General features: G+C 56.1%; 1 protein-coding gene and 1 pseudogene across 3 annotated transcripts in view; both read left to right on the top strand.

Annotated features, from left to right (window-relative positions):
- MINDY4 (MINDY lysine 48 deubiquitinase 4) overlaps positions 1-10266 on the top strand; it is a 104747-nt gene extending 94481 nt beyond the window's left edge. The window contains exons 18-19 of one of the 3 annotated variants that reach the window (XM_045864474.2): positions 7088-7148; positions 10153-10266. In XM_045864474.2, coding sequence (XP_045720430.2) covers positions 7088-7136 — 49 coding nt within the window. In that variant the 3' untranslated portion in view covers positions 7137-7148; positions 10153-10266. Of the gene's footprint in view, positions 1-7087; positions 10125-10152 lie in introns of those variants that run through there. The other 2 variants (XR_010406445.1, XM_045864473.3) reach the window with 2 other exon arrangements.
- On the top strand, positions 4088-7046 carry LOC123835427 (oxysterol-binding protein-related protein 9-like; annotated as a pseudogene).
- Positions 10267-24839: the final 14573 nt, after the last annotated feature.

Raw genomic sequence — 24839 nt, 5'->3', positions numbered from 1 at the left:
TCAGTGGGTCCTACCCCCACGGGTTCTGGTTCAGTAGAGCTAGGTGGGGCCTTGGAGTTGGCTTATCTGGGGAGTTCCTGGGAATTGCTCGTGCTGCTGACTCAGGACCACACTCTGAGAACTTCTGGTGCCGGGTGAGGGCAGAGCCTATCCCTCTGTGGCCCTTTCTGGCTGCCTTGTGAGTCAGATGTCAGGTGAAGTGCTGAGCCTCTAGCATCTGGCCTGCTGTAATACTCCGGGCCAGGGGTCCTTCCTTCCTGGCTCTGGGGGCTGCCCCACCCCTCCCCCACCCTCCCCCAGGTAGGAGGGGGACTTTCCCGAAACCAGCTGCCTGCCTCTTCTATGACCTCTACCACCTGCCCCACCATGGTGGGTCCACCTGAACTGTTAATGTGGTGAGGTTTTTCCCAGCATTATTCTCAGAAAAGCTAAGTGGGTGAGTGAACAGTGGGAATGCTGGTTCTCCCCTCTCCTCCCAGTACCCATCAGATAACATACCACTGTAATGGGAAACAGCAGGCCCAGCCTCCTGGAATCCTGTTCCAAGGGGTTGGATTACAAAGGCTTTGCGTTTTGTTTTCATCCCAGATTCTCGAACAGCTCAAAGGGAGAAACTTGGGAAAGTGGCCTTCAAGGTCAGTGAAGACCCTGGGGAGAAAGGCCCTGCCTCCTGGGGGGATGAGCCCTGCTGCCCATTGGAGGTCCCCGCCCTGACAGGAAGGGGGTACATGTGGTGCCATGGCCTGAACTCAGGCCACATCTCAGGTCATTACCACAGGATGGACCAGGCCCCTGGGCCCATCACTTCAACCTCATGGAACCCCTGGGCTGGACTCCATGGAAGAAATAGCCAGATAAGACTCTGGGTTCTTGCTCTCGGAGAGTTCACAATTGAATAGAAGTCAAGTTCATGATCCACTCTGTCCTAATCCAGGCAGAGATGGGCTGCCTACCCTTAAACCTAGCTCTCTTGCCCCCTAAGGACCTCTGATACTCACCCTGACCCAGCACGGAGCACACCACACCCCTGGCCGGCTGGCAGCTTGCTGAGCTCCATGGAAAGGCCCTTAAGACACTACCTGACATGGGTCTTCCTTTCACAGATTGGGGTGTCCGGATTGGAGCTCTGTGCCCCAGGCCATACCTTGACTCACAAACAGCACAGATCCTGAAGCATAGGCCTTTGCTGTCCCAGCCCAGGGGAAGGTCACTGAGTGGGCAGTGTGATTTCCCACCACCTGGCTTTGTTGCCACACTGACATTACACAAGACGAGACTCTTGGTTTTGCTTTTGCGGAAGAGCATCCTAAGTCGAATGATCCCAGGTCCCGTGCCGCCTCTGCTCTCAAGTGTGACTCGCATCTGGGCCTCAGGGAGTCTCTCATTACCTATATGCTTATGTCAGGAATGTGGGGTCTGTCCTCCTCACCCCAGTTCCCGCTGCTCTCTGTTCTCTGACCATCTCAGCAAAAACAACTCATTTATGGTCATTTCCAAACCAGACACACACAGTGACCTCTTGAGCTTCCAGCCTAGCCAGAGTGGGAGAAAATGAAACAGTTGTCTGTGGTCCAGAGGAAAGACGAAAGAACACACAACCAGGGCCTGGGGCTGGGCCACAGATGTTTCTGTTTGGAGGCTCAGACAAGAAATTGAAAATATCATTTCAGCTGTGAACAGTGCCTTCCAGGGGCTGGAGCTCAGTGCCCAGGTCCCTCAGGTGTATCCCCACCCGCCACTGCGCCGGTCCTCACACCTCAGCTGACACCTTGTTGCCCAGGTACCCTCTTCACAGTGCCCCTCACCCGCCAAAGGAGGGTTCCCTGGGTGCTCCCATGGCCCCAGCCGCTCTCTTCTGATTCCCTGTCCTGCAACCTGCACACACACTTGCCCATTGGGTTCCTTGCCCTGGTTGGGTTCGCAGAACACTCCACACCATGACAGAAGGACGGGAATCTGGAGACCTCGGTCCTGGCTGTGCTGCCATCACGATGTATGACTTCCAGAAGGCTTGGTTCTGCTCTAGACCTCAGTTTCCTCATCTCTTGCTGAGGTAGAAGGGTCCCTTCCCTGAGCTGTTGTGAGGTTGAAAAAGGAGAGGCAGAAGCATTCCCTTTCCTTTGGAGACCACAGGGAGGAGGAACAACCAGGAGGAGGCAGAGGGAAAGGGACAAGAGAGGATAAGGGCCATGGGCTGGGCTTTGTGATTGCCTGGGTCAAAGGCAAGGGAGAGTGCAGTGCAAATGGAGACAGCCTTCCCCACTGGGCCCCTGGGGCTCCTGGAGGATCAGCTGCTGGGGAGGGGTGTGTTCATCTAGCAGCACCCCTGGGAACCTGTGCTTTGGCACTGAGGTCTTGGAGGCGACAGAGGCGAGTGACACCAGCTCTGTCCTTGAGGGGTTCACAGTCTCGTGGGGGAGGGAGGCCCCATGAGAATATGGTGCTGAGAGAGGAGCCCCAGGCTGCTTGGGGGTCAGAGCACACTTCTAGAAGGAGGAATCTTGGATCTGATCCTGAGGGATGGTTGTTCCAGGTGGAGGGCACAGCACAGGCCAAGGCCCGTAGGGGAGAGACAGCCTATGGAGCTCATTCCAGAGTGTTCTGATCCCAGTGGCTGGAGCACGGGAAGGGGCACTTGCACAACATGATACTTGTCTGGAAATCCACAGTGAGCAAGAGTTCTGTGGTGTATCTCTACTGGTCAGCTTGGGGGCTTTAAAACCTGGCCTGTGCCCTTCTCCTTGCTGATATAGGCTCTACTAGGCATCTGCCCCCCAAGATACATTAGTGGCATCAATGCTGAAAGTCTGTGGGGGCAGGTGACCACTGCTCTGCTCTGGTTTAGGGCCCCGGGGAGGGAAGGGCCTCATCTGTGGCCCTGAGGTGGGTCCTCTCTGTGATGCTGAGCCTCCCCGAGCTCCAGGGACCACAGCATCTTCACAGAGCTCAACCCCTAAGCCAGTGGTCCTCAACCAGGTGATTTTGTGCCCCAGGGAATATTTGGCAATGTTGGGAGACATTTTTGGGTATCGCAGCTGGGGGAGGAGGGTGCTAAATACCCCACAGTGCACAAGGCAGCCCCCAGAACAAAATTACCTAGCCCACAATGTCAGTGGTCTGAGGTCGAGAAAGCCTGCTGGAGACTCTCATGCTCAGCCTCCTGATCTAACCCTGGGTGAGCGAGCTTTCATTCTGCCTCCTGCACTGTCTACGGGTCCGTTTCATCCCTGCCCTCCCTCTGCCAGCCCCTAATTGCATACGCAGAGCTCTGTTTACTGTTCTTGTAATTGACCGTGGACTTTCCTACCGCGGAACCATCCATCCCCACACAAACACAGCAGCCTTGCATCTCAGCCCTTGCCATTTTAAAAACATCTCTGCTTTGATTTTCATCAACTGTAAACTGCTTTTCTCTGCTGCTTCTAATACTTTCCCCACCATTGGCACCTGTTGGCTGGGATGGGGTGGGTTAGTTACCTCGGTAAAAAGCCTTGAAACTAAGCACCCCCACCACCTAACTGTAAGACTCAGTGACTGTTGGTATGGCATGGACATCTCAAGTGGTAGACAAATATGACTCAACCCTGTGCTGAAGCCAAATCCCATGTTGCTGGGATCTGAGATGTTTGCAGATTGGGAGCTCATAGAAGGAACTTCTCTCTCCCTGTCAGAGTAGGGAGGGTGAAGGCTGGGAGGGATGGAGAGGGATGGGAGAAGGGTTTTGGCTGAGGATAGAGCTTATGGTAACAAGAAGTCTGGTGTACTTCTGACTCCCGCCACCGCCACCCCTCCATTCTTACCATGACTGGGGCAAGAAACCACTCTGGTCTGGGCAATGGTTTTCCCTTTGCAATCTGGGATCCTGATGCCTGCCTGGAGCTAGGCTACAGGCAGAATGTCACTCTCCTCCATGTCTTCTTTCTGCTGCTTTCTGGGGGACTGGATTCAGGATATAGCCCTAGTGTCTAAGACTTGGATAAGAAACTTACAGAGGCTGATGCTTACCTATAAATCGTAATAGAATAATAAAAGCTTTTAGTGACATGCTTCAAAACTGCAAAAGATGATGAACAGAGAAAGAAAATTGAAAATCTCAAGTTGTATGGTAGAATCGATTAAGCCCCGAGTCACGTTGCTGCGTATTGCTGAAGCACTATTAACCCACTTGGTGCAATAGGTCAGCCTAGTCCCTTGGAACCTGTGATCAGCACAGTGCCTTCCCAGCCTGTCTTACCACCCCCAGACCCTGCTCAGTTGTGCAACTGAGAGCTGCATCCATATTCCCTACTGGCTGGACCTATAGGGGCCACCCTGCAACATCATCAGGCTCCAGCACCAAACAGAGCGGGCAGTGGGCACTCGGCGACTGAGGCGTGGTCTGACTTCTCCCAGCCACGTTGAGTGGTCTCCAGATACAGTGCCAGTGCCTCTTGTTCAAGCAGTGACAGACACTTTGACACCGATGGAGTCCATCACAGTGGCTCAGCCCCCGAGCACCTACTAGATCCCTCTGGATCTGCCCCAGTGCTGACACGTGGCAGCTCAGGAAATAGTCGAAAGCACCCGGACACCACAGAATCACTTAAATCCCCCACAGCCAGGGGAACAGTGGTGCCAACCGTTTCGATTCACATGACACGATCAACAATGAAGGGGAGGCAGGGTCGGTGGATGAGTGCAAGAGGGTTATGTGTCTTGTCACAGGTTATGTTTGGAGTTGTGTCTTGCTAAGGTAGCTTTTCCAACACTTAGTCTGGAGAAGAGACTGTGGAATGTGTGCAAACTTTTTTGCACATCCAGACCTGCTTCTGAACATCTGTGACCAGGAGGATCCCAGGGGTCAAATGGCTTAGGTGTGAAAGGTACCTCGCAGCCTTTCGTGCAGGAAGGAAAGGGTTGGCTGTCAAAAAGTCATATACCACCCCATTTTGGGTGGGCTGTCCTGGTGTCACAGGGCATCATCAGTGATACGGAAGAACACGCAGAGCTAGTTTTGAAGGACTAGTTTCCTAAGACAGTGTAACAGTCATGGCTTGGCAGGTTTTCTTCTATTGTCCACCCATTTCAGCCTTTTATGCTGAGGATTTTAACGAAAAGATACAATTCAGCGTTCATATATAGACTGGATAAAAATGTCTCAGGACATTGACTGGTGTGCACAATGCAGGGCAGGGCTGTGTCTTGTGTCTAGACGGTGATGAACACTCCATTCTCATGTTCCGTCTATCCTCACAGTGTGCTGGGTGGAGCTAGGAGAACAGCGGAATAGCCACTGTTCCAAAACGGACAATATGCAAATATTTCCCACACCAAACCTCTCCCCGGGAGCAAGACACACAGAATTACCACCAAGATTTTTTGTCTTCAAATGGCGAGAAATCTTTTTGCTCGTTTGAAGAGGAATGGGCTGGTCTAAGGTGTGCAAAAAATTCAACAGAGGAAAATACAGTCTTTACAGATACCAGGAAGGTGCCTGTAATCAAGAGCAAAGTAATTTGATAAGAGCAGAGTGAGTATGAGTCCCGTTGCCTCTGGAAGGCTGTCCCTGTTAACCTAAAGGCCAGAGACATTGATGCGGCAACTGAAGCAAGGCACGGACGTGAGGAAAGACAAAGAGCAGAAGCCTGAGGAAGGAGGGAGAAAGAAATTCAGAGGGAGTCTGTGTTCTTCATGAAGGTGGAGAAGGTTGGGTTTACAGCCAACCACTACTGAAACCTCGGTTGGGAGGTGCAAGCGTCTTCCTCTGGGAGACCCTGTTCACTCACCTGTCACGGTTCCCACCTCAGGGAGACTGGACTTTCCAAAGCAGAAGCACAGTTAAAACGAGGAAAGTTTCTTTTTTTCCCTCCTCTGTTGGCCATTAACATATTGACTTTAGTCAGAAGAAAAACTTCAGGTTTTGAAAAAGTCTGTTCCCTCCCCAAGACTCTCACTGTGAAAAGCATTTCGAGAGCCTAGTTTCAAACTCTGCACCCTAACACTGCTGTTGAGGTATACACATCTGCTTCCGGGTTCCTGTGATCTCAGGATGTATGTATATGTATTAGATACCCAAGGCCAGGTCTTGCAGGAATATTCCTTCCGCCAGAAATGTGATTCCTCTGAGTTGCTTTAGAAAACTAGTGTGCCCTGTATTAAAATCAGGTGTTGGGGGCTGCCTGAGTGGCTCGGTTGGTTAAGCGTCTGACTCTTGATTTAGGCTCAGGTCTTGACTTCGGTGTCGTGAGATTGAGCCCTGCATTGGGCTCCCCGCTGAATGTGGAGCCTGCTTAGGATGTGCGCTCACTCTCTCCCCCTCTGCCAACTCCCCACTCAAAAATAAATAAATGAATAAAAATTTTTTAAAAATTAAGTGTTGGGTCATTCCATAGTCACACCTCTAATAACTTTTATTTTGGAATTGAACTAGTATTAAATTATATCTAGCCCCGGACTACATAGAGTTAAATGATACTCACTGCTTCTTAAGACTTCATCAAGTAATTAAAAAAAAAAAAATGCAAATCTGTGTTTTACTGAGCTGCTCCCAGCCCTTCACTGGCTTCCCGTGGCTCTTAGAGCAAAGCCCAGAATCCTTCTGAGGCTCCCAGGTCCTGTGTGGTGCCGCCTTGCCTGCTTCCCAACCTGGGCTGCACCTCTCTCCCTCCTGTACTAGGCTCCAGCACCTGGAACACTCCAGGATTCTCCCTATCTGGGTCTTCCCACGTGCTATCAAGTACCACCATCAGGCACCCCTGGAAGGTGGCTGGATCCACATATGTGTGGATCCCTCCCATCAGCTCAGGGCCCTGCAGTGCCAGGCACAGAGGAGGTTCTCGATAAACACTTGTAGCATGAATGAATGAATGAATGAATGAATGACCTGCCACTTCTGTCTTCTCCGTGGCTCTCTGGGGTCCTAGGTATGTTTGTGTTTCGTGAGGGCCTGGTGTGTTGGTTTATATGTGTGTGGAGAGGCGAGGTAGGGAGGTTGGAACCAGAAATCCTCAAAGCCACTAAGACAGGACCTTCAGGTGAGTGAGGGCAAGAGATGGCTCCTGTGTGGGCCTCTGCAGCTCTAACTCTTTATTTGTTACTCTGCTTGTAGGTGGAAGGGGGCAGCGGTGAACTGGAACGGCTCAGACCCCATCCTGTGACCCTTCCTGTGGGTAAGCCTATGGCTCTACCACTCATCGCTGGGGGGTGACAGCTGAGCCCCAGGCCTCAGGAACAAGTCTCTCAGAAGAGTGTCACCCCCATCTGGGCCAACAGTGCTGCAGAAGCGTCCAGAACCTCCCTGCCCCTTCCATGAAGGGCCCCTAGGACTGTGATGAGGGCCCAGAGTGCTGCTATACAGCTCCCTCCCAGCTGAGCCATGACTGCCAAGGATTGGACCGCCTCTGTGCTTTTTGTCTGCATCCCTCCCTTGCTCCCTGCTGGGCCACCTCTCCCCTCTTCAAGCCTGTGATATGGTTAGCCTGGGCACCCTGGGCTCGTTATTTCTGGTATTTGGCTTTCTATAAAGCAGGAGTCAAACCCATGCAGAGGACGGAGAGACTCATTTCTTCTGTTGTGGCAAAGGAAGCATGAGGTCTGCGTGGTTCATGGCTGGGGTGGGAACAGTGATGGTGGAGAGCCCTGGAGACCTGTGAGCTAAGACATCACCTAATGAGAGTCTCTGCAGGCAGGCTTTGCCCTCTGGTCTGGTAGTGTCCCTGGCGGGGCTTCTGGTCTAGCCTGATCCTGTCTGGATCAGCCCCAGGTCTAAGGCACCAGGCTCTGTAAGGCAACTCAGGCCACCTGGGAGCCTGTCTCAGGGCAGACCTGGATCCCTGCGAGGCCCCAGGAGGATGGTCATGTGGACCTGGCCAAGTGCATATGGGGGAAGAACCTTCTAGGGAGGGACCTCTTGGCCACAGAGGGCAATAAGATGAGAATGAGCAGAGGGATAGTCCCCCCCCCCGCCCCCCAGTGGCTGCAGTAAGGCACTTGTGAAGAGAACTGCCTGAAATGTGAGTGGGCAGAGCCTGGGGACGCCCTCATGTTCCAGAGCAAGGGGCGGGGGGCATAGGTACAAATGGGAAGAATAATCACTCATAAAGGGAAATTTGTACAGTTGCAGCATCCTTGATTCCATGGGGTTACATCCTACTGGTTTTAAAAAGGAATATGAAGTTAGGGACTGTGCTCTGCAATGGCTCCCAACAGTGGGATGAGCAAGGGCACCCGGAGGCGGAGCACTGGCCTCGGGGAGCCCCCATCATGAGCCCGTCCATGTGAGGAGCCGGGAGCAGCATGGCAGCAGAGCGCTCAGCAGCGTGGCCCCGTGCCGGCCCCTGCTGCGCCCAGCGAGCGCTTGGGCTGGAGCTCTGAGCTCCGAGCTCCGCAGCGGGCCCCGTAGAGGTGGGTGTTTGCACGAAAGGACTGGGGTGTGAGCTCCTCCCATGTCTGCCCTGGCCCAGGGAGAGGCCCAGGAGAGTTGTAGACGCTGGCTGGCGGCTGGTCCCAAGCCTCTGTGTGCCCTTCCGGTGCTCAGGACGCAAGCAGCTCAGGGACCGTGTTCCCTCTGCAGCCCTGGCTAAAAGGACATCCCTTCTCTTTATGTGCCAGGCATTTGGTGGTGACAACTCAACGGCCTGTTTTGCATTCTCGTGGGCCGGGCACGAGTCGTGGCTGGATTATTGTGGGTCTTTAGGGAGGAGCCGGGAGGGAAGTGAGAGGGCAGGGCGTGCTTTGTCCAAGCTGTGTGGAGGCCCCCCTGGGGTTTGCTGTGTAAACTCCAGTGGCCATTCACAGCAGGCGTCCAGCAGAAATGCTTCCTATATGTCCCTGAAATGTTTATGCATTTGTTTTCCTTGGCCAGAGACAGGCCGCTCCAGCTGAGCACCGGGGGGAGGAAGTCAGTTTCCCTGTAGCAGGCTTGTTTATCAGCCTGGGAAGGAAAAGTGTGTCTTTTCAATGAAACTCACTTAACCTCCTGACCAGGGTCCTGTTGGCAGGGCTGGAGAAATAAAAATATTCCCAGCTTTGCTTGAAAAACCCAGTTCCAACAAATTATGGAAATGCTTTTCTAGAAGCCAAGATGCGGGTACATGCAGTTTGACACCCGGTGCCTGGGGCTTCCTGGGACGCAAGATGAGCAAAGCCGTAGCACCACCCTCTCCCAGGTCCGGAAGTGAGAGTGGACCCACAGTACGGCCACCAGGTCTGCAAGAATGAAATAGAAGCCCATGCCTCCTTGCAGGCGGCTGTTCTCCACCCGAGGCACAGGGTTTTCTAGGGAGACTGTCGGTAGGTTCAGCGGGTCCAGAGTCTCCCGCCCAAATTATATTCAAATCTTTGTGTTCATGTACGTATGTGTAATTTTCCAGGGAGAGGGTCTACTTGACTTGGACCAGTACCCTCCTGAATTCCCCAGAAAAAGTTAAGAGTCCTAGAGCTGAGTGGCTTCCCCAGGACCGACCTGGGCATGTCCACCCCATCTGTGCTCAAATGTGGGCTGGGTTAGTGAACAAGCCGATCTCAGGGAGGTGCGAATTCTTGGTCTCTGGAGGAAAGAGCCAGTGGATCCTGCTGCTCTTCCAGCAGTTAAGAGCAGTCTCAAGGCCACTCAAGCCCGTACTCTGCCATTAGTGGAAACATGCCCCTCCCCCTGCTCCTAGGCGGGCGTCCAGTCACTAGGGACCTCTCCCGAGTCGGATGATTCCTGCTCTATCCCCTGCTGATGGCGGCTCCCAGTACCTGCTCCCACCCAGCTTCTGGTGGTGCAGTCAGCCTCCTCCTTCCCCTTTTAAGAAGACCCGAGTCTTCCTTCTGCAGGATCCACATTTGAGCCATGCAAAGCACCCACACATCTTTGCCTTCCCAGTTCTGGAGGTCACACCTTTCCCCCCTCAGCCTGCCTGTCTGCTTAGCCACCCGTTGGGAACAGCAATGTCTCCTGTTCTCAGGTGGGAGTCAGGGACCAGCCCACACTGCGGGTGCACATGGCAAGCTTTTAAACAGCTTTCTGGAAGCCTCCCTCACTTGGCTTTAGGAGAGGAGATGCAGACCTCCGGGCCCCATGGCTGGGGGAAGGGATCCCAGCACACTGACGCCTCTCTCAAAGAATTCCTCAGTAGCTACTGGCCTCTTCCACTGCGAGCCCAGTGCTTTCTTCACCTTCTTCCACAGCCAGGGGACGTGCAAATGGTGGCCGAGCCACCCACACCACTGTCTCTGTAGGCTCTTCGTGGCAGCCCCACAGGTAAGAAGAGCAGCTGCCAGAAGAACCGCAAGGATTCAGAGGTGGGCCAAGGCTTGGGGGGGGGCGTTGGGGGATATCCTCAGGCAGGAGTGCATCCAGAACCCCATCCCACTGTTTGTTTCTGAGCAGAAGGGAAGTTAGGGGTGGGGGCCCAGGCTCTGGAGAGGGCCGGGGAGGGTGAAGGACCAGTCTTAGGCTCCCCCAGGCCATTGGCTCGGCTAAGCCCTCACAATGGCAAGAGGAGGACTTGTCTGCCCTCATGTAGACTCCAGCCTTGCTACTCAATGTGTGGGCCTTAGACCAGCCGCATCAGCCACACCTGAGAACTTCTTAGAAATGCAGACTCTCAGGCTCCACCCATGCCCCCCTGATTCAGAATCTGCACTTTAACAAAACCGTCAGGTGGATCAGGTTAAAGTGGGAGATAGTTCCGTTCTAGAGCTTGTGACTTTGTGGGGGTGACAGTGGGAGTCCCCATACGGAAGTACTGAAGGGATGGGTGGGAGCAGTGTCCCAGGAAGAAGCAGCAGAAGGACCAGAGGCCTGAGTCTAGTCTTGCCTCCACTGCTTCCTGCCTGTGTGACTATGAGCACCTGACCTAAGCTCTCTGGGCCTCAGTTTCCTCCTCTGTAAAATGCCCACCGCATGGGGCTGTATTGAGGCCTAAGTGAGTCAGTGCACAGTGAGGTGTGCAGAGCAGGGCCTGGCGTGTCACCACGACTTGCTAAGTGTTTGCTCTTAAAGTTTCCGGTGGGGTGGGGGAGGCTCCTTGGCGGTGGTCGCATCTTACCTAGGCCTTGATGGATGGGCATGGCTTTGACAAGTGGAGAATTGGATGGAAGATCATTCCAGGTGACATGGTGAGATGGTGAGAAGCAAGAGACCATGAAAGTTCGTGAAGTCTGTGAGTCTCATGACCCGAGAGTGGGAGTCCCAGAGGATTAGGGGAGGAGGCACAGAGTGGAAGAAGGCCTCAGATGGCAGGCCCCGGGCTGGGACGTGTTCCCGGGAGACAAGGTCTGCTCAGAACTCGACTTCAGATCTCTGCCCCTGGCCAGGGAGTGGGTGTGGGGCAGAGGGGAGGGGCACATTGAGGGGCTGCCGCACTGCTCCCAGGAAAGGCAGTGTGAGGGGGGAGGCCAGGAGATGATGGAGGTGACCGATGCTGATGCCCTTTTGCTTTCCAAGGCCCCGTGGATGATCCTCACCGGCCACTGAGCCCTTCCGGGAGCCTAAACTTGAAGGAGGCAATCAGGCTGCCACGTCTATTTGCAAGTATTTCTCTCCATCCGCCAGAGTCCTCCCTACTCCCTAATCATGCCCTAATCCTCATGGGGCTGTGGGAGCTGTAATTACCAGGCAAAAATGTCAGGCATTTGCGATAATAGAGATTGCTTAATGCAGGCCGAGGGGCAGGTTGGCAGGTGGGCGGGAGAGTGGGCGGGCAGGCTGCCTGTGGGTCAGGGTGGCCCAGTGCCAGGGCCTGCACGGTGCTCAGGGATGTCGCTCCAGCAGACCGGCTCTGCACAGGAGAGGAATCCGAGCCCCACACTTGTCAGGGGCTTGGTGGTCACAGCAGCCCATCATTGGCCTTTCCCGCTGTCTCGGGACCGAAGTTCTTTGTCCCACTGTCCTGTCTGCCTTCCCCGGAGATGCCTATCCTATGTCCTGTTCCCTGGGAAATCACTGAAGGCCTTCGCTTTATAGTTGGGGAAACTGAGGTCCAGGAAGTCTTAGTTAAGACCCCTGCTGGGGGGCACCTGGGTGGCTCAGTTGGTTAAGCAACTGCCTTCGGCTCAGGTCATGATCCTGGAGTCCCTGGATCGAGTCCCGCATCGGGCTCCCTGCTCGGCAGGGAGTCTGCTTCTCCCTCTGACCCTCCCCCTCTCATGTGTTCTCTCTCTCTCATTCTCTCTCTCTCAAATAAATAAATAAAATCTTAAAAAAAAAAAAAAAAAAGACCCCTGCTGGGACATTTCTCATTCACGGAATGTTCTCTGGGGGACCAGACCACTAGACGGCCTTTGGGCTGAAGGGAATACATCTGGTGGGGGGGTTCTAAGGGGGTGACTCCAACCTGCCTGTCCTTCTGCCTCCCCACCTCGCTTCCTCCTCCAGCTCCATACTCTACCCACCCCAGACCATAGCAGCTGCTTCCCTGAGAAGCCCCTTGCTGCCTGAAGCCTTTGGTAGTGCTCTTTGCTGCACCTGGGTCCTGGCCTCCCGTGACCATCTGCCAAATCCAGCCAGACCCTCAAAGCCTATCTCCTAAGCCCCTACTCTAGGAAGCCCTCTGGGATTATCTAGTTAAAGTGCAGGCCCAGTCCTCCGAATGCCCTCAATCAGCTCCTCTCTCACAGCCCAGATCCCAGTTGGTGGTTGGCACCCAGCTACAGGTTTCTCCCATTACCCCACATGTGCACGTATGTGTGCGTGCAAACCAGCCCCCCCACCCCCCTGCCACAGTGCCCTGCTTTCCTTGTCCCTGGGCATGGGGCCCCTTGTCTTCCCTCCCTCCCTTCCCTCTGGCACCTGTCCCATCCTGGGGGATGAAGCCCAAAGTTTATTCCCCATCTCTGAAGAAGCCCTCCCCCACCCTGCCTCCAGGCGTAAAGCCCCAGGCACTGGGTGCTGGGGTGGGGAGGCACTGCCCGAAGTCTCTAAACCGTTGATTCCGGGTGTGGTTTTGAGATTAAACCTGGCGCCTTTCCTGTGGCCCTTGATAAGGGCAATTCTGGGTGCTTATCTGGCATTTTCTGTTTTAAGGCCCCTTGACATCTGTGAGGTTCAGCAAAGTCCCACCTCCCTGTGGAATGGAGTCTATCTCCATGCTAAGCACCCACTTCCTTGTGTCCTGCCTGGGTGTCCACTGTGAGAACTCTCGGGGCTCCGGAGACACGGGTTGTCGGCCCCATCTCTGGACCCTGCCCCCCTGCCTCACGCCTCCCTTGCTCCAGCACTGGGGCTGAAGCTGAGGGGGTACATTAATAATTACATCAGGACAATTGTATAAACACACTGTGCTGTGCATGGGAACCTTACTCTAAGGAAGGGTTGTTCTATTATTATTATTATTTTTAAAGATTTTATTTATTTATTTGAGACAGAGAGAATGAGAGAGACAGAGAGCACATGAGACGGGGGAGGGTCAGAGGGAGAAGCAGACTCCCCGCCGAGCAGGGAGCCCGACGCGGGACTCGATCCCGGGACTCCAGGATCATGACCTGAGCCGAAGGCAGTCGCTTAACCGACTGAGCCACCCAGGCGCCCCTGGTTGTTCTATTATTGATTGATTTCCTATCTTGGTGTTCTCCAGACTCCTGGGCTGAGATCCTCCTTGGATTTCACTGGGGGCATAGGGCTCAGATGAGGGGAACGTGTATGGGCTGGAGCAGTCAGGGAGGCTTCTTAGACGGGGGAGGATTGCAGCTGAACCCTGGAGGAGGGGAGGGCAGGAGGAGGGGCAGAGCTACCCCAGGCCGATGGACAGGGGCAGAGCTGCCAGGAGGAAGGGGCTGGCAGGAAGTTAAGGCATATCAGAGCCAAAGGGCTTGCATGCCAGGCAGAGGAACTCATGCTGCCTCCGGAGCACTGGGCAGCCATGGGGGGTTTCAGAGCTGGGCAGAGCTGGCCCCACACTGCTGTAGAAGACTGTGCTGCAACAGCGTGCAGCGTGGCTCAAAGCGCGGATGCCAACCTCGGAGCTCGGGCCCCGGGGAGGAGCCGTAGTGGGAAGTCGCTTGCATTTCAGTGATTCAGCCTACGGAGCAAGGTGGGGGGCCCGTGGGCTTGGAGTCCAGGCCCTCTCTCCCCTGCTTCCTGGCAGGCAGACCTCAGCCTTGAGCGGCCGGCCCCTGTGTGCGCTCCCCTGTTGGCATCGGTGGCCGCAGCTCTCCCGGGAACAGTCTTTGCAAAACATCCCTACCTCCTGATGAAGGCTTCCTCCGTCTCCTGTCTTGGCAAACCATGAAGGAGGGGGCCTCAATGCGAGGAAGTACCCAGGCCTTTGTTCTGGACCCGGCTATGGCTGGACCCACTGCCTATTGTTTTCGAAGCTATTGGTGACCTTGGGCCAGCCGGACGGGACCAACTGGCTCCCTTGGGCTTGGCCACCTCCGAGGGCACATGGAAGACAGCCAGGCTGGCGGGATGGCTCCCAGTCCCTCGGTGGCCTTGGAGAGGGCCCCTGCCCATGGGGTGCCCCATCTGTGTTCTCAGAGCCCGGAACCCCTAGCTTGGCCATTTGGGGTGTTCATGGGCCTTAGGGAAACTGCTCATCTCCTGGGGGCCAGGAGTCTGTCAGGCAGGAAAGCACACAGAGAGCTCCCAGCCCCTGCTCCAACACTCATGCTTCTCCCACGCGTGCTGTTGGGGCCCTGGCTCTCCTGAACCTGTGGGTCAGAAGGCCTGAGCTGTTGTCTGCTGTGCTCTCCCTGGATTTGGGGGATCCTTGCTGCACCCACCAGGGGGAGTGCACCATAAGGCAGGGGACTATGCAGCCTGCCAGAGTGGTTATGAACTCGGACCTGGACTTTGATGACCCAGGGTTAGATCTTAGCTCCGACGTCTCGGCTGTGTCACCTAAGTGACAAACCAAACGGAAGAAAAAAAAAACAAAACCCAAACCTTTCTGAACCTCAGTTTCCCTCCCTGTAAAATGAGAATAATCATATCCTGAACCTCTTTAGGTTGGCGTGGGGAGTAAGGGCACAGTGCTTGGAAGAGGGACTGGTCCCCTGTCTGTGCCCAGCAGACGTTGGCTCTTCTACTGGGAGCTGGATGGGAGGGTGCAGGAACTGGGGTGGGTCGAACTCACCGAGAGGCAAGAAGTGTGACCGTGTGGAATGCCATGACACAGTGAGGCCACCTCCACGCCTGGAGGTCAGGCCCTCCTCCCTGATGCCGCTCGCACCCCCCTCCCTATGGCAGCTCTCGCTGGCCCCGTAGCGGCTCCTGGGCTAACTGGATATGTGCTTTTCCTCTGTGGTCACCGCATATGGCACTCCCTTTCTGCTCTGGGCTTTGGTCCCACTTCTGTAAAATGAGGTGATTGGCCGGGGCGGCTCTACAGAGCAGTGACCACTCCCCAAGACAGAGACAAGGGGGCCAGTGTCAGCTCCCTCCCTCAAACCTTCCACTTCCAGATGGGGAATCTGAGTTTCAGAGAGCCAAGGCACTCGCCAGGGTCTCCAGGCTAACAGAGGGCAGGCATCAAGTTCTGATTTGCTCCCCTGCATCCTGGGAGGCCCCCACGCAGGGCAGAGTAGTGAGAGGCTCCCTGGAACCCCTGGGCCCCTGTCTTCCCTGATTTCTTCCTGAGACGTCAGGGCCTCTGGTAATTCCTGTGAGCGCCCTGGTTTCTATACCTGTAAGCCATTGTGGGAGCCCAGTCTTCCCTTCCATGCAGACGTCCCTGTGTGAGCGGCCCAGAGGGAAGGATGGGTCAGACCCCCTGCCTGGTCCTGCCCAGAGGAAGCCGGGCCAGCCAAGGTGGGAGCAGGCAGCCGGCCTCCGTGTCTCCTGCAAACCCCACTTCCTGTCGTCCCCCAGCCCCTATGGCTTTGGCAACCACAGAAAATACCATGTGCTTTTTTCCTTCTTCTCCACTAACGCAGACACACCTTGGGTTTATTTTTCTAAAGATTTTCCATTTCCTTTTCTGGAAAGTCATCAGGGTTATGCATGTCCCTTTCATCACAAAGGAGGCTGGGAAGAGAGGGGTGTGTTTTTGGTCACCCTGGGAAGGAGTAAGTGAGGGAAGCTGAGAGCCGAGCACCGTGTGACCCTGCTGTGCTCTCCCTTGACACCCTCTTATGCTGTGAAGACTGTTCGGGTTGGCCCTTTCGTAGGAACGTACCTGCTTGCGAGTGAGGAACCTCTCGCCGGGGCAGTGGCTTCCCAAGGCCATGTGGCACAAGGCTGACCAAGTCTGTCCTCTCCTGTGTCCCATCCACGGCTGTGCCCAGTCATGTTCAGAGGCCTAATTGTTTAAGCTCCAAACTCGGCCCCAACTCCCACCTGCACTGGTCTGGGCGAGGAGCTCCCTGAGGGCGGAGGCCCTGAGCCCCCAGCCTGGGTGCACCTGAGGCCGGCAGGGCCCAGGCCGCCGCCTCTGCCCCAGAGATTCAGGCTGTGAGGCAGAGACAGCCTCACAAAGTGCACCATCCCTCTTCCACCAGCCCCTCTCTGAGGGTCTGAGTCAGCCCTGGAGAGAGGGCAGTGAAGTACCCTCCCCACCCCTGCCATGGCTGAAAGCCCACCCGTCCATCCCTCCTTCTGCCTGGCCTTTCCTCTTCCCAAACCACCTCCCTTCCTTCACATAAACAAATCTGTCTGCCATGTCCCCTCCTCTAGGAAGCCTTTCCTGATTACTGGAAAGAGGTGGGGTTTTTCCGCTGCCCACAAATCTACCTCACCCCTTCCTGAGGCTCAGGCCTAGGCCTCAGCTGCCCTCCCCTGAACACCCAGGGCTGCCTGGAACCCCTCTCTGTCGTCAGGGCCGCTTGAGTCAGCTCAGGTCTAAGCCAGTGAGTGGTGGAAAGATGGTCTGCTGTGGTCATTGACCATGGTGCTGGCCCAGGCTGAGCACCAAGGGGCATTGTGTTCTCCACACTGTGACTCTCCATCAGCGGCGGACCCCGTTGAGGTGCCCAGGCTCAGCCCTTCTCACAGAAAGGCCCAAATGCCCCTAAAACACAGCCTTCTGCCTGCCCCTCAAATCTCCTCATAATAAGTTCTGCTCAATCAGTTCCCTGGGCAGCCAGAATTGGGGGAAAGACTTTCTCCTGACTGTAGGCAACGGCCTCTGTGACCATAGAGTAAGCTTTGGTGAGCATGTCTTCCTTTCTTGCCATGGCTTCCAGGAAGCTCAGATGGAAAGTGATGCTCAGTTGTAATCTCTGGCCTCATGAGAAGCTTCCTCCCTCTCTGTTTTTGTTTTAACTAGACTATGATCAGGAGTTTGTTTTTTTTTTTGTAATTCCGACCCTTGCTGCTCAAAGTTCTGAGACCAGGGAGCATTGGTGTCACCTGGGAGCTTGTTAGAAATGCAAAATCCTGGGCCCTAACCCAGACCTACTGAGTCAGAAGCTGCATTTTAATAAGACCTCCAGGGGATTCATGTTCACATTCTAGTCTGAGAAGCACTGATGGAATCCTCAAATGCTTTTAGGACAGATGTAGAAGGTACATGCAGTAAGACCTGTAACGATTCTCCCCTTTCCTACCCTACTTCTCAAAGAAATGGACCAAAATGGGCCAAAGAAATGGACCCCTGCAGCAGCCCGGCCCAAGCCTGACTCCACTCCTTCAAAGCAGCCCTGGCCTTGATTTTGACCCTCAGTTCTGCTCTCTGGCAGGGTCAGGTCCCTGAGGGGTGTGGGACGGGAGCCCTCTTAGGTTGTTGTCTGTAAGGATGAGGCAGGTGGTGGGCAAGTGCCCAGGAGAGGGGACCTTCCACGAGCCAGTTGTCTGCTCCCTCATGGACCAAGTAATCTTCCTACGTGTGGGCTCTTGGCCATTCCTGGGGTAATGGGATTGTCCTGGTATGATTATGCCCAGCCCCCACCCCCTCCCTCCCACCCCATTACCAGGATGGAGAGGAGCACAAAAGGGTCTGAGAGTCCTGGGATTGGCCCGCCTGAGAAGTGGAAGCCCTCAGAAAATGGGTCCTTGTGTCTATGCATAAGCAACTCTCTAACCATTCCCGTGAGCTGTCCCAGTGGGGGAAGTACTCATGTAGAGGGTCATAGCCCTCTGGAAGGAATGATATCGAGGAGCAACCTGGGCAATTTTAGGCAGCCTTCGAGATCCCTTCAGATCCTGAAATTCCATGATTCAAAGTCCTGCCTCCTCCAGGAAGGCTTCTATAATTTCTCCTACCCTCACTGATTCCCTCCCCGACATCCAGCTCATAACTTCTCCTAGGATCTTCTCTGACTGCCTTATATTTGTGAGTCTGGGCCCCCAACCACTAGGGAACCCATGGCCTGGGTCTCCTCTGTCCACCTGCCCTTACACTGGCGAGGTGGGGCTGAGTGGAAGATGCAGGCAGGCAGCTAACCCAGGTCTCTTTCCCGGCTAGTTCTAAAAATGGTCACTTCTAAGGGCTTCTGGCTCTTGAAAATGGAGTGGTTGGGGTGGGGGGGCTCTCACTCACCCCTTGGCTCCTGCCAACACTGTATATTTATCCTCGTTTAGGCCTGGGCCTGGCCTGGGCAGAGGCAGGATCGCCATAAGGGGACCTGGGCTTCCTGAATTCCAGACACTGGCTTCGACACCCGGGAAGCCACTTTAGCCCATGGCCTCAGTTTACTTTTGTCTTAATGACCTGAAGGCCTTCCTATCCAAATGGTCTAACACCCTGGGTGTTCAGCGCTTGGTGACAGGAGGGCCCCGGAGGGGGTGGCCCAGGGGCCCTGTGAGTTGACCAGTGGATACACCTGCAGGACGATAGCACAGAGTGGGAGGTGTGTGTGTGTTGGGGTGAAGCTGGTGGCACTGGGGGCTGGGGAGCCAGAGCCTGGCTGGGCGCTGGGGCCTGGGGCAGGGGGCCATGTCATCATTTTCTCATTAGGCAAGACAGCGATCTGCCTGTGTGAGATGATCTTGCTGGCCCCGTGGGCTCCAGGAATGTTGGCTTCACATGAATAGAATCCCCAGAGCGGACTACAGGGGGAGGGGTCTCCAGTGGACAGGGACAAGGGTGGGCACCTCCCACCTTCCTAGACTCACCCCTGCCAGCCCCAGCCCACAGCATCATGACATCCTAGGAAGCCACAGAGTGAAAGAGGGTGGTCCCAGAGGTAAACCTGCCCATCCCCGCTCCAGGGGGGCCCAGCACACCCCTCCTGACGCCGGTTGGTGGGCTGGCAGACGGCTGGCTCTGTTCACCTTTGAAACCTTCCTGAGCTGCTCCGCATGCTGAGCCTGCTCCCCACCTGGCTGTGAGCAGGGAGCTGGGTCAGATCCAGCCCCCGTCCCTGCCCAGGGTGGGGGGTCCTGGCTGGAAATGAAGAGACAAGGACACACCTAGCGTGTTCCCAAGAGAGGAACCTCGGAGTCGCGCAGTGACAGGAATGCCCACCACTGCATTCCTCCTCCTGTCCACCACGTAAAGTCAGCTCCCTGCTAAGGACATGAGAGGAGAGAGGCCCCGGCTTATGAGCCGCGCAGGTGGCCGCAGCCGTGAGCCGTCAGAGCTGCCGGAGAGACTGCGCAGAGTCCCTGGAGTTCTGCAGCAGAAGCCACAGTGCGCTCAGCGGGGGAGGTGCAGGCTTCACGGCCACCGCGTGTGTCTTTCATCTGTGTATCTGCACGCACATGGACGCGTGAGGATGTGCGTGCCTTGCGTATGTTTGAATGTGCACATGTGTTTGCACACGTGTACACACACGTGTGTGCATGCTCTGTGTTGTGCAGGTAACCGATGTCTGTGCTGGTGTGCACTGCCCGTGCGTGTATCCACGTGTGTGCAAGCGCATGCCCTGTGTGTGTGCGCGCGTGCACGTGAGTGTGAAAGCCCGTGCATGCCGGGGGAGGAGGAAAGGGCAGCTAAGCCTCTGCGGTGGCACCCTGCCAGGTGTGGCTCGGCAAGGGTGGGCAAGAGGGCGGGAAGGCTCACCGTGGAGGAGAGGGCTGGGGACACAGCTCAGCCCGGGACTATGCTTTCCTTCCGGGAGGGGCCGGGCTGAGCTCAGCTGGAGCGTGCTCATCTCTGTCCCTGCCCACGTACTGCTATCTGGCCACGGTGGTGGTGGGTGGCTGTGCTGGGCGTCAGGCCACATTATGACTTTCAAGGACCCTGGGCTCTTTTGCATTCATGGGCCTCTTCCTCCATAAAAGACATTAACAGCTAAGTTTTGCGACTGCGTTGGTATAGAGATGAACATATTAATCCTGGTGGTGAGCTGTGAGTGTAGCCACCAGCACAGAGAAACAATTTCGCTGCAGTTCTGGAACTTGCTGGCATCTAAGCAGTCCTGCCGCAGGGCCCAGGAAGGAACGTGAGGCTGCATCTGGGCCGGCATCTGCTCCGACTGCTGGAACCCAGCTGGGCTTGGCTTGCAGGGAAAAGCCAAAGAAACCAGGGAGGCTTTGGGCCTGGGAAGCACCCAGCTTGCCCCAGCAGCGGGTCGCAGAGGAGGCAAGGGCAACCCACCATGGGTGATGGGACCGGGGGGAAGCTGGGGCAGGATCCGGCAGCCGTGGCCGTTCTCAGGGAGAGACCCAGCCGAGGAAGAGGCAGCAGAGAGTGGCGGCGGCAGCGGGACCCCCAGGAGGGCCGGGAGCCAGGGGACCAGATGGCATGGGGGCATCCAGGAGAGGGGCCGGAGCAGGAGGGGACAGAGCATGGTCCCTGCCTGCAGGACTTGCTGGGAGCACCTGGACACTCCCTCTGGGGACACCGGCTATAGGTGAGGGGTGGGGTGGGGTGGGACGGGGCAGGGTAGCATGGAAAGTCTCAAAAGGTGAGCAGACCTCAGGGATAGACACTTTGGGGATAACAGCATTGGTTGGGGGGGGTTGACGTGCCTCTACACTGGCTCAGGCCCTGCTGGGGGACAGAAACCTCAGGTCCGGGGGCCGGGGAGGGGGGATGTAGAAGGCCAGCTCCCTCATGGTTACTCTCTGGCTGCCTGGGTCTCTGGCTTCTTGTTCAGGGAAGGCACTTTTCTGAGTCCTTGCTGGAGACCAAGGAGGAGATGGCCTCTCACCAAGCAGAGAAGGGAGGAGGAAGAGGCTGGATGTGGCTAGCAGACAAGGCCTAGAGAGGAGCTTGGAGGCCTGGATTCCAGTCCTGGCTCCCTCCTGACCCACAAAAGGACCCTGGGCATGTCACCTTGCCTCTCTGAGCCTCAGTTTCCCCATGTGTAAAATGAGGCCATCAGATCCAATGCTATCGGAGCCTCTTTTCCCAATCTTGATGCTTTATGATCTAAGAAGGCATAGATAGGAGATTTTTGAGGGCCTAGGCAGGGGACTGGGGGCTTGGAGAGGGAGTGGAAGCTGCGGTGGCAGCCAGGCCAGGGGAGGGGGAAAGCGTGTGTGTGGCCAGGGCGAAGAAATGCTCCAAAGTCACTCCACACGTGATGAGGACTTCCCTTCCAGGGACCCACACTGCAGAGGCTGGTTCCAGGCAGACCCTGGCAAAAATGCCACCACCAGCATTTTCTGGAAGTGAGGGATGCCACCTTCCTGGCCCAGCAGGGCCTCTTCACCCGCAGGGCAGGGCTAGGGAAACCGTGACTTCATTCCCTCTTCTCTCCTCCAGTCCAAGTAGAGTTGGGGGTGGGACAGGGGGCAGCTATGTGTCCTCGGGGCGCCCTCATTCAGGCCTGGGAGCCTAGCCCATTCTCGAGTCCCTGCTCCCATCTTAGATGTGGCGTGTCAAATGCTCATCGACCCTAGCAGGGCTGAGGGCAGCTGTCTCCATCTTGTCTCTCTGGCTCCTCCTCTGCAACATCAAGTGGGGCCATTGCTGGAGAATTAGTAAAACATCAAAATAGAAAATTCCACTTTCCAGAAATAGGCTTGACATTGCCCACCCCCTGCCGCCACCCCGGCCCCAACACACATAATGAGCACTGCTCAGGAAAGGCAGGGGTGGGGGAAGGCGGAGAGAGGAGAAGTAGCTTAGAAAGTTCCTGAATTGTTCTGCCTCTGGACAACCACTGGTGGCCCGCTAAATCCGGTTTTGATTTAAGGGGGATCGTGTGACGCCTAAATGGCCAGGAGTCCTCTGTCAGACAGGGAGGGATTCACAGGCTTTGAGAGGTGGGTGCTGGTCTCTCAGGGGAATCAGACACCTCCTGGATCATCTCCGCCCCCCCCCCCCGGCCTCCCCCCGCCCCCATGCTCAGTCTCCAGCTCAGCTCTGCTGGGGGCATGGTGGACAGGGAGGGAGAAGACCTAAGCCCTGTCCTCTAGCCTCTAGCCTCTAGCCTCACCTGCACAAGGCCATCAGGGGACGGGCAGGGGTGAGAACCGGGTCTGGAGGTGAGGGTGCATGGCCTTAACCTCTGTGGTCACCATGGAGGAGGGGCTCAGGAGAGGTGGTGTAGCTGGGAAGGGGAAAGAAGGAAGGTGCTTGGCAGGCGAAGAGTGTACATGCAAATATCTGGGAACAGTGAGCCTGGGGGCACAGGAACCAGGGCCCTGGTCTGGAGCTGGGAAGGGGTGGTGATGAGTGGGGAGCCTTAAGGACTGGGCTGAGGAGTGTGGGGGACATTCTGTCTTCTTTTTTGGTCTCTGTGCTCTGGACCTTGGTCCTTTCTCTGTTCCCCCAGGCTCAGGGGTGGGGGGCTGGCTGAGCCTCATAGGAAGGATGACACCGCATGAGTGCCAAGTCCCCGCTTTGGCCCATGCCTCCTTAGCCCATGTCTCCCAGGCAGCGGTGGGGGGGGGGGGGCGGGAAGAGCCCCCTCTGTACAGCCAAGAGCCAAGCCCGCAGGTCCTAGATCAAGGTGAGGGGAGGGATGCACCGAGTGCCCTGGTGAGGGGCAGAGCTAGGAGGTGGCAGAGGGATTCTCTGGGAGAAGGCATTCTGTTATTTTCCACCCCCTCCCCAGAGCCTTATCCTGCCTTCCCAGACTCCCTTAGTGTGCTCTGCCTCTGTTCAGGACAGCCTGAGAGATTCTGGAAGATTCGTCCAGCTTGCTGGTGAGCTGATGGTGACTGCATGGTCACGGCCAGTCTGCTATCAGCCGTCCCTTCCGGCTCAAGCTCCATCTTCCTGGTGGGCCTCCCGGAGGGAATGAAGTCATTGTTTCCCACTACCCGGCCTGTGGGTGGGAAATCCCTGCCCTGCCTAGTAGGGAGGGTCCACTCCCCTCAGTCCCTCTCTCCTGTGCTCCACAGAAGCTTTGGGCTAAGAGAGTGACGGCCTTGGCCACCCCCCCCCCCCCGTGGGTGTCTTCTCCACACACAGCCTGAGGTCCCCAATCCTTAGCATGCATCTGAGGACCTGTGCATCCACCCAACTCTGGACAAAGCCTGAGGTTCGCCCACGGCATCCGGGTGGGGCTAGAGCCCAGACTGTCCTGGGGACAGCCAGCTCTGACTGGAAAGCAGGCCTCACTGGGCACATCAGGAATAAGGCACATCTGGAAAACCGTTTTCCGAGACGGCTGCTCCAGGAGGGCCAGACAGTGCCCGGGCCTGAGTGGCTTCAGGCCCCGCCCAGGGCTCAGGAGTTGGGGAGGGGGGCGGTCCCCCCCTTATTTAGCCTGGCTCAGGCCTGTGGGATCTGGAGGCTGGGCCCGTGCCACTGCCCATGGGAGGGACACGTTGTTCACCAAGTCAGGCCACACTGGAGGAGGAGCTGGGGTGGAGGCGGCACCCTGCCCCAGAGCCCAAGCAACCAGGGCTAGTGGGGCTGCACGGGTGGGTGGCTCTGGCCTTCCCTGGCTTCTCTGTGTGTCCACTCTTGGCTCAATGCTTCCTTCCCCATCTGTCCCTCACCCCACCCCAATTATGCAGAAAAGTTGGAGATGGCCCTCTCATTTCTACCCCCACGTCCCCTGCCCATCCTCGGGCCTGGATCCCTCAGTCCTGTACTTGTTACTGGGCCATCAGAACTCAGGTTTCCAGGGCGCCTGGGTGGCTCGGTCGTTAAGCGTCTGCCTTCGGCTCAGGTCATGGTCCCAGGGTCCTGGGATCGAGCCCCATGTTGGGTTCCCTGCTCCACAGGAAGCCTGCTTTTCCCTCTCCCACTCCCCCTGCTTGTGTTCCCTCTCTCGCTGTGTCTCTGTCAAATAAATAAATAAAATCTTAAAAAAAAAAAAAAAAAAAAAGGAACTCGGGTTTCCATCTGGGAACCAGGACCATCAGGGGCCTTCCCTGACAGGCAGGCAGAGAACCAGACTGGGGTTCTGGGAATTAGGGGATCCTGAGTTCTAATCCTAGCTCTGCCATTCTTTGGCAAATCACTTACCATCTGAGCATCCCAGGGTTGTGGTGAAGAAGAGCCCTCAGCCAGAGACTGTTTCCTTTCTCCCTTCCTCCTCCCTCCCTCTTTTTATCCCTCCCTCCCTCTCTCCTTCTCCCTCCCTTCGCTGCTTGGCCAGGACTGTGGCAGACCAGGGAGAAGAAGGTCATGGGGTTTGTGGACTTCCTGGATCTGGGGATCCAGTGGCAGTCCTTCTCCCTTTCACGTTGAAATTGTCAGGCCATGGCTACACAGGACCCTTTGCATTGGGGGAGATGGTGGGTGAGTGAGGTGGGCATTATTCCGGAGAGGTCTGCATTTGGATGGCGCCTCCTGGTGATGGCAGTGCCTTTGCCCCAAGGAACAGAACTATAATGGTGGGTGGCATTTAAGGCAGAGGCCAGGCTGATATGGGGGAGGGGTGGGAGACACAGTGGGTGTCCCGGGTATTGTCCTGAGGACCCTCACATCATCCTGACGTTGGTGGGTACCTAATTTGCCCTGGCCAAAGTGCTTTGCCTCCTCTGGGTTCCCCAGATCCTGCCCCGCTCCAGGAGGACGTGGTCCTCTGGCAAGTATGCTCTCACCCACGTGCCCTGTGCAGTTACAAGCTCCACCATCCCAAGCACACACACAGAGCCCACAGGAGGACAAAGAGCTGGGCTGTCTGGTTTGTAGCTGTCTCCC

This window comes from Mirounga angustirostris, unplaced genomic scaffold, assembly GCF_029215605.1.
Source record: "Mirounga angustirostris isolate CCGP_5_RB_7025 unplaced genomic scaffold, mMirAng1.0.hap1 SCAF_12, whole genome shotgun sequence".
NCBI lineage: Eukaryota > Metazoa > Chordata > Mammalia > Carnivora > Phocidae > Mirounga > Mirounga angustirostris.
Note: the sequence above shows the minus strand (reverse complement) of the source record. Positions and strands in the feature narration are given on the sequence as shown.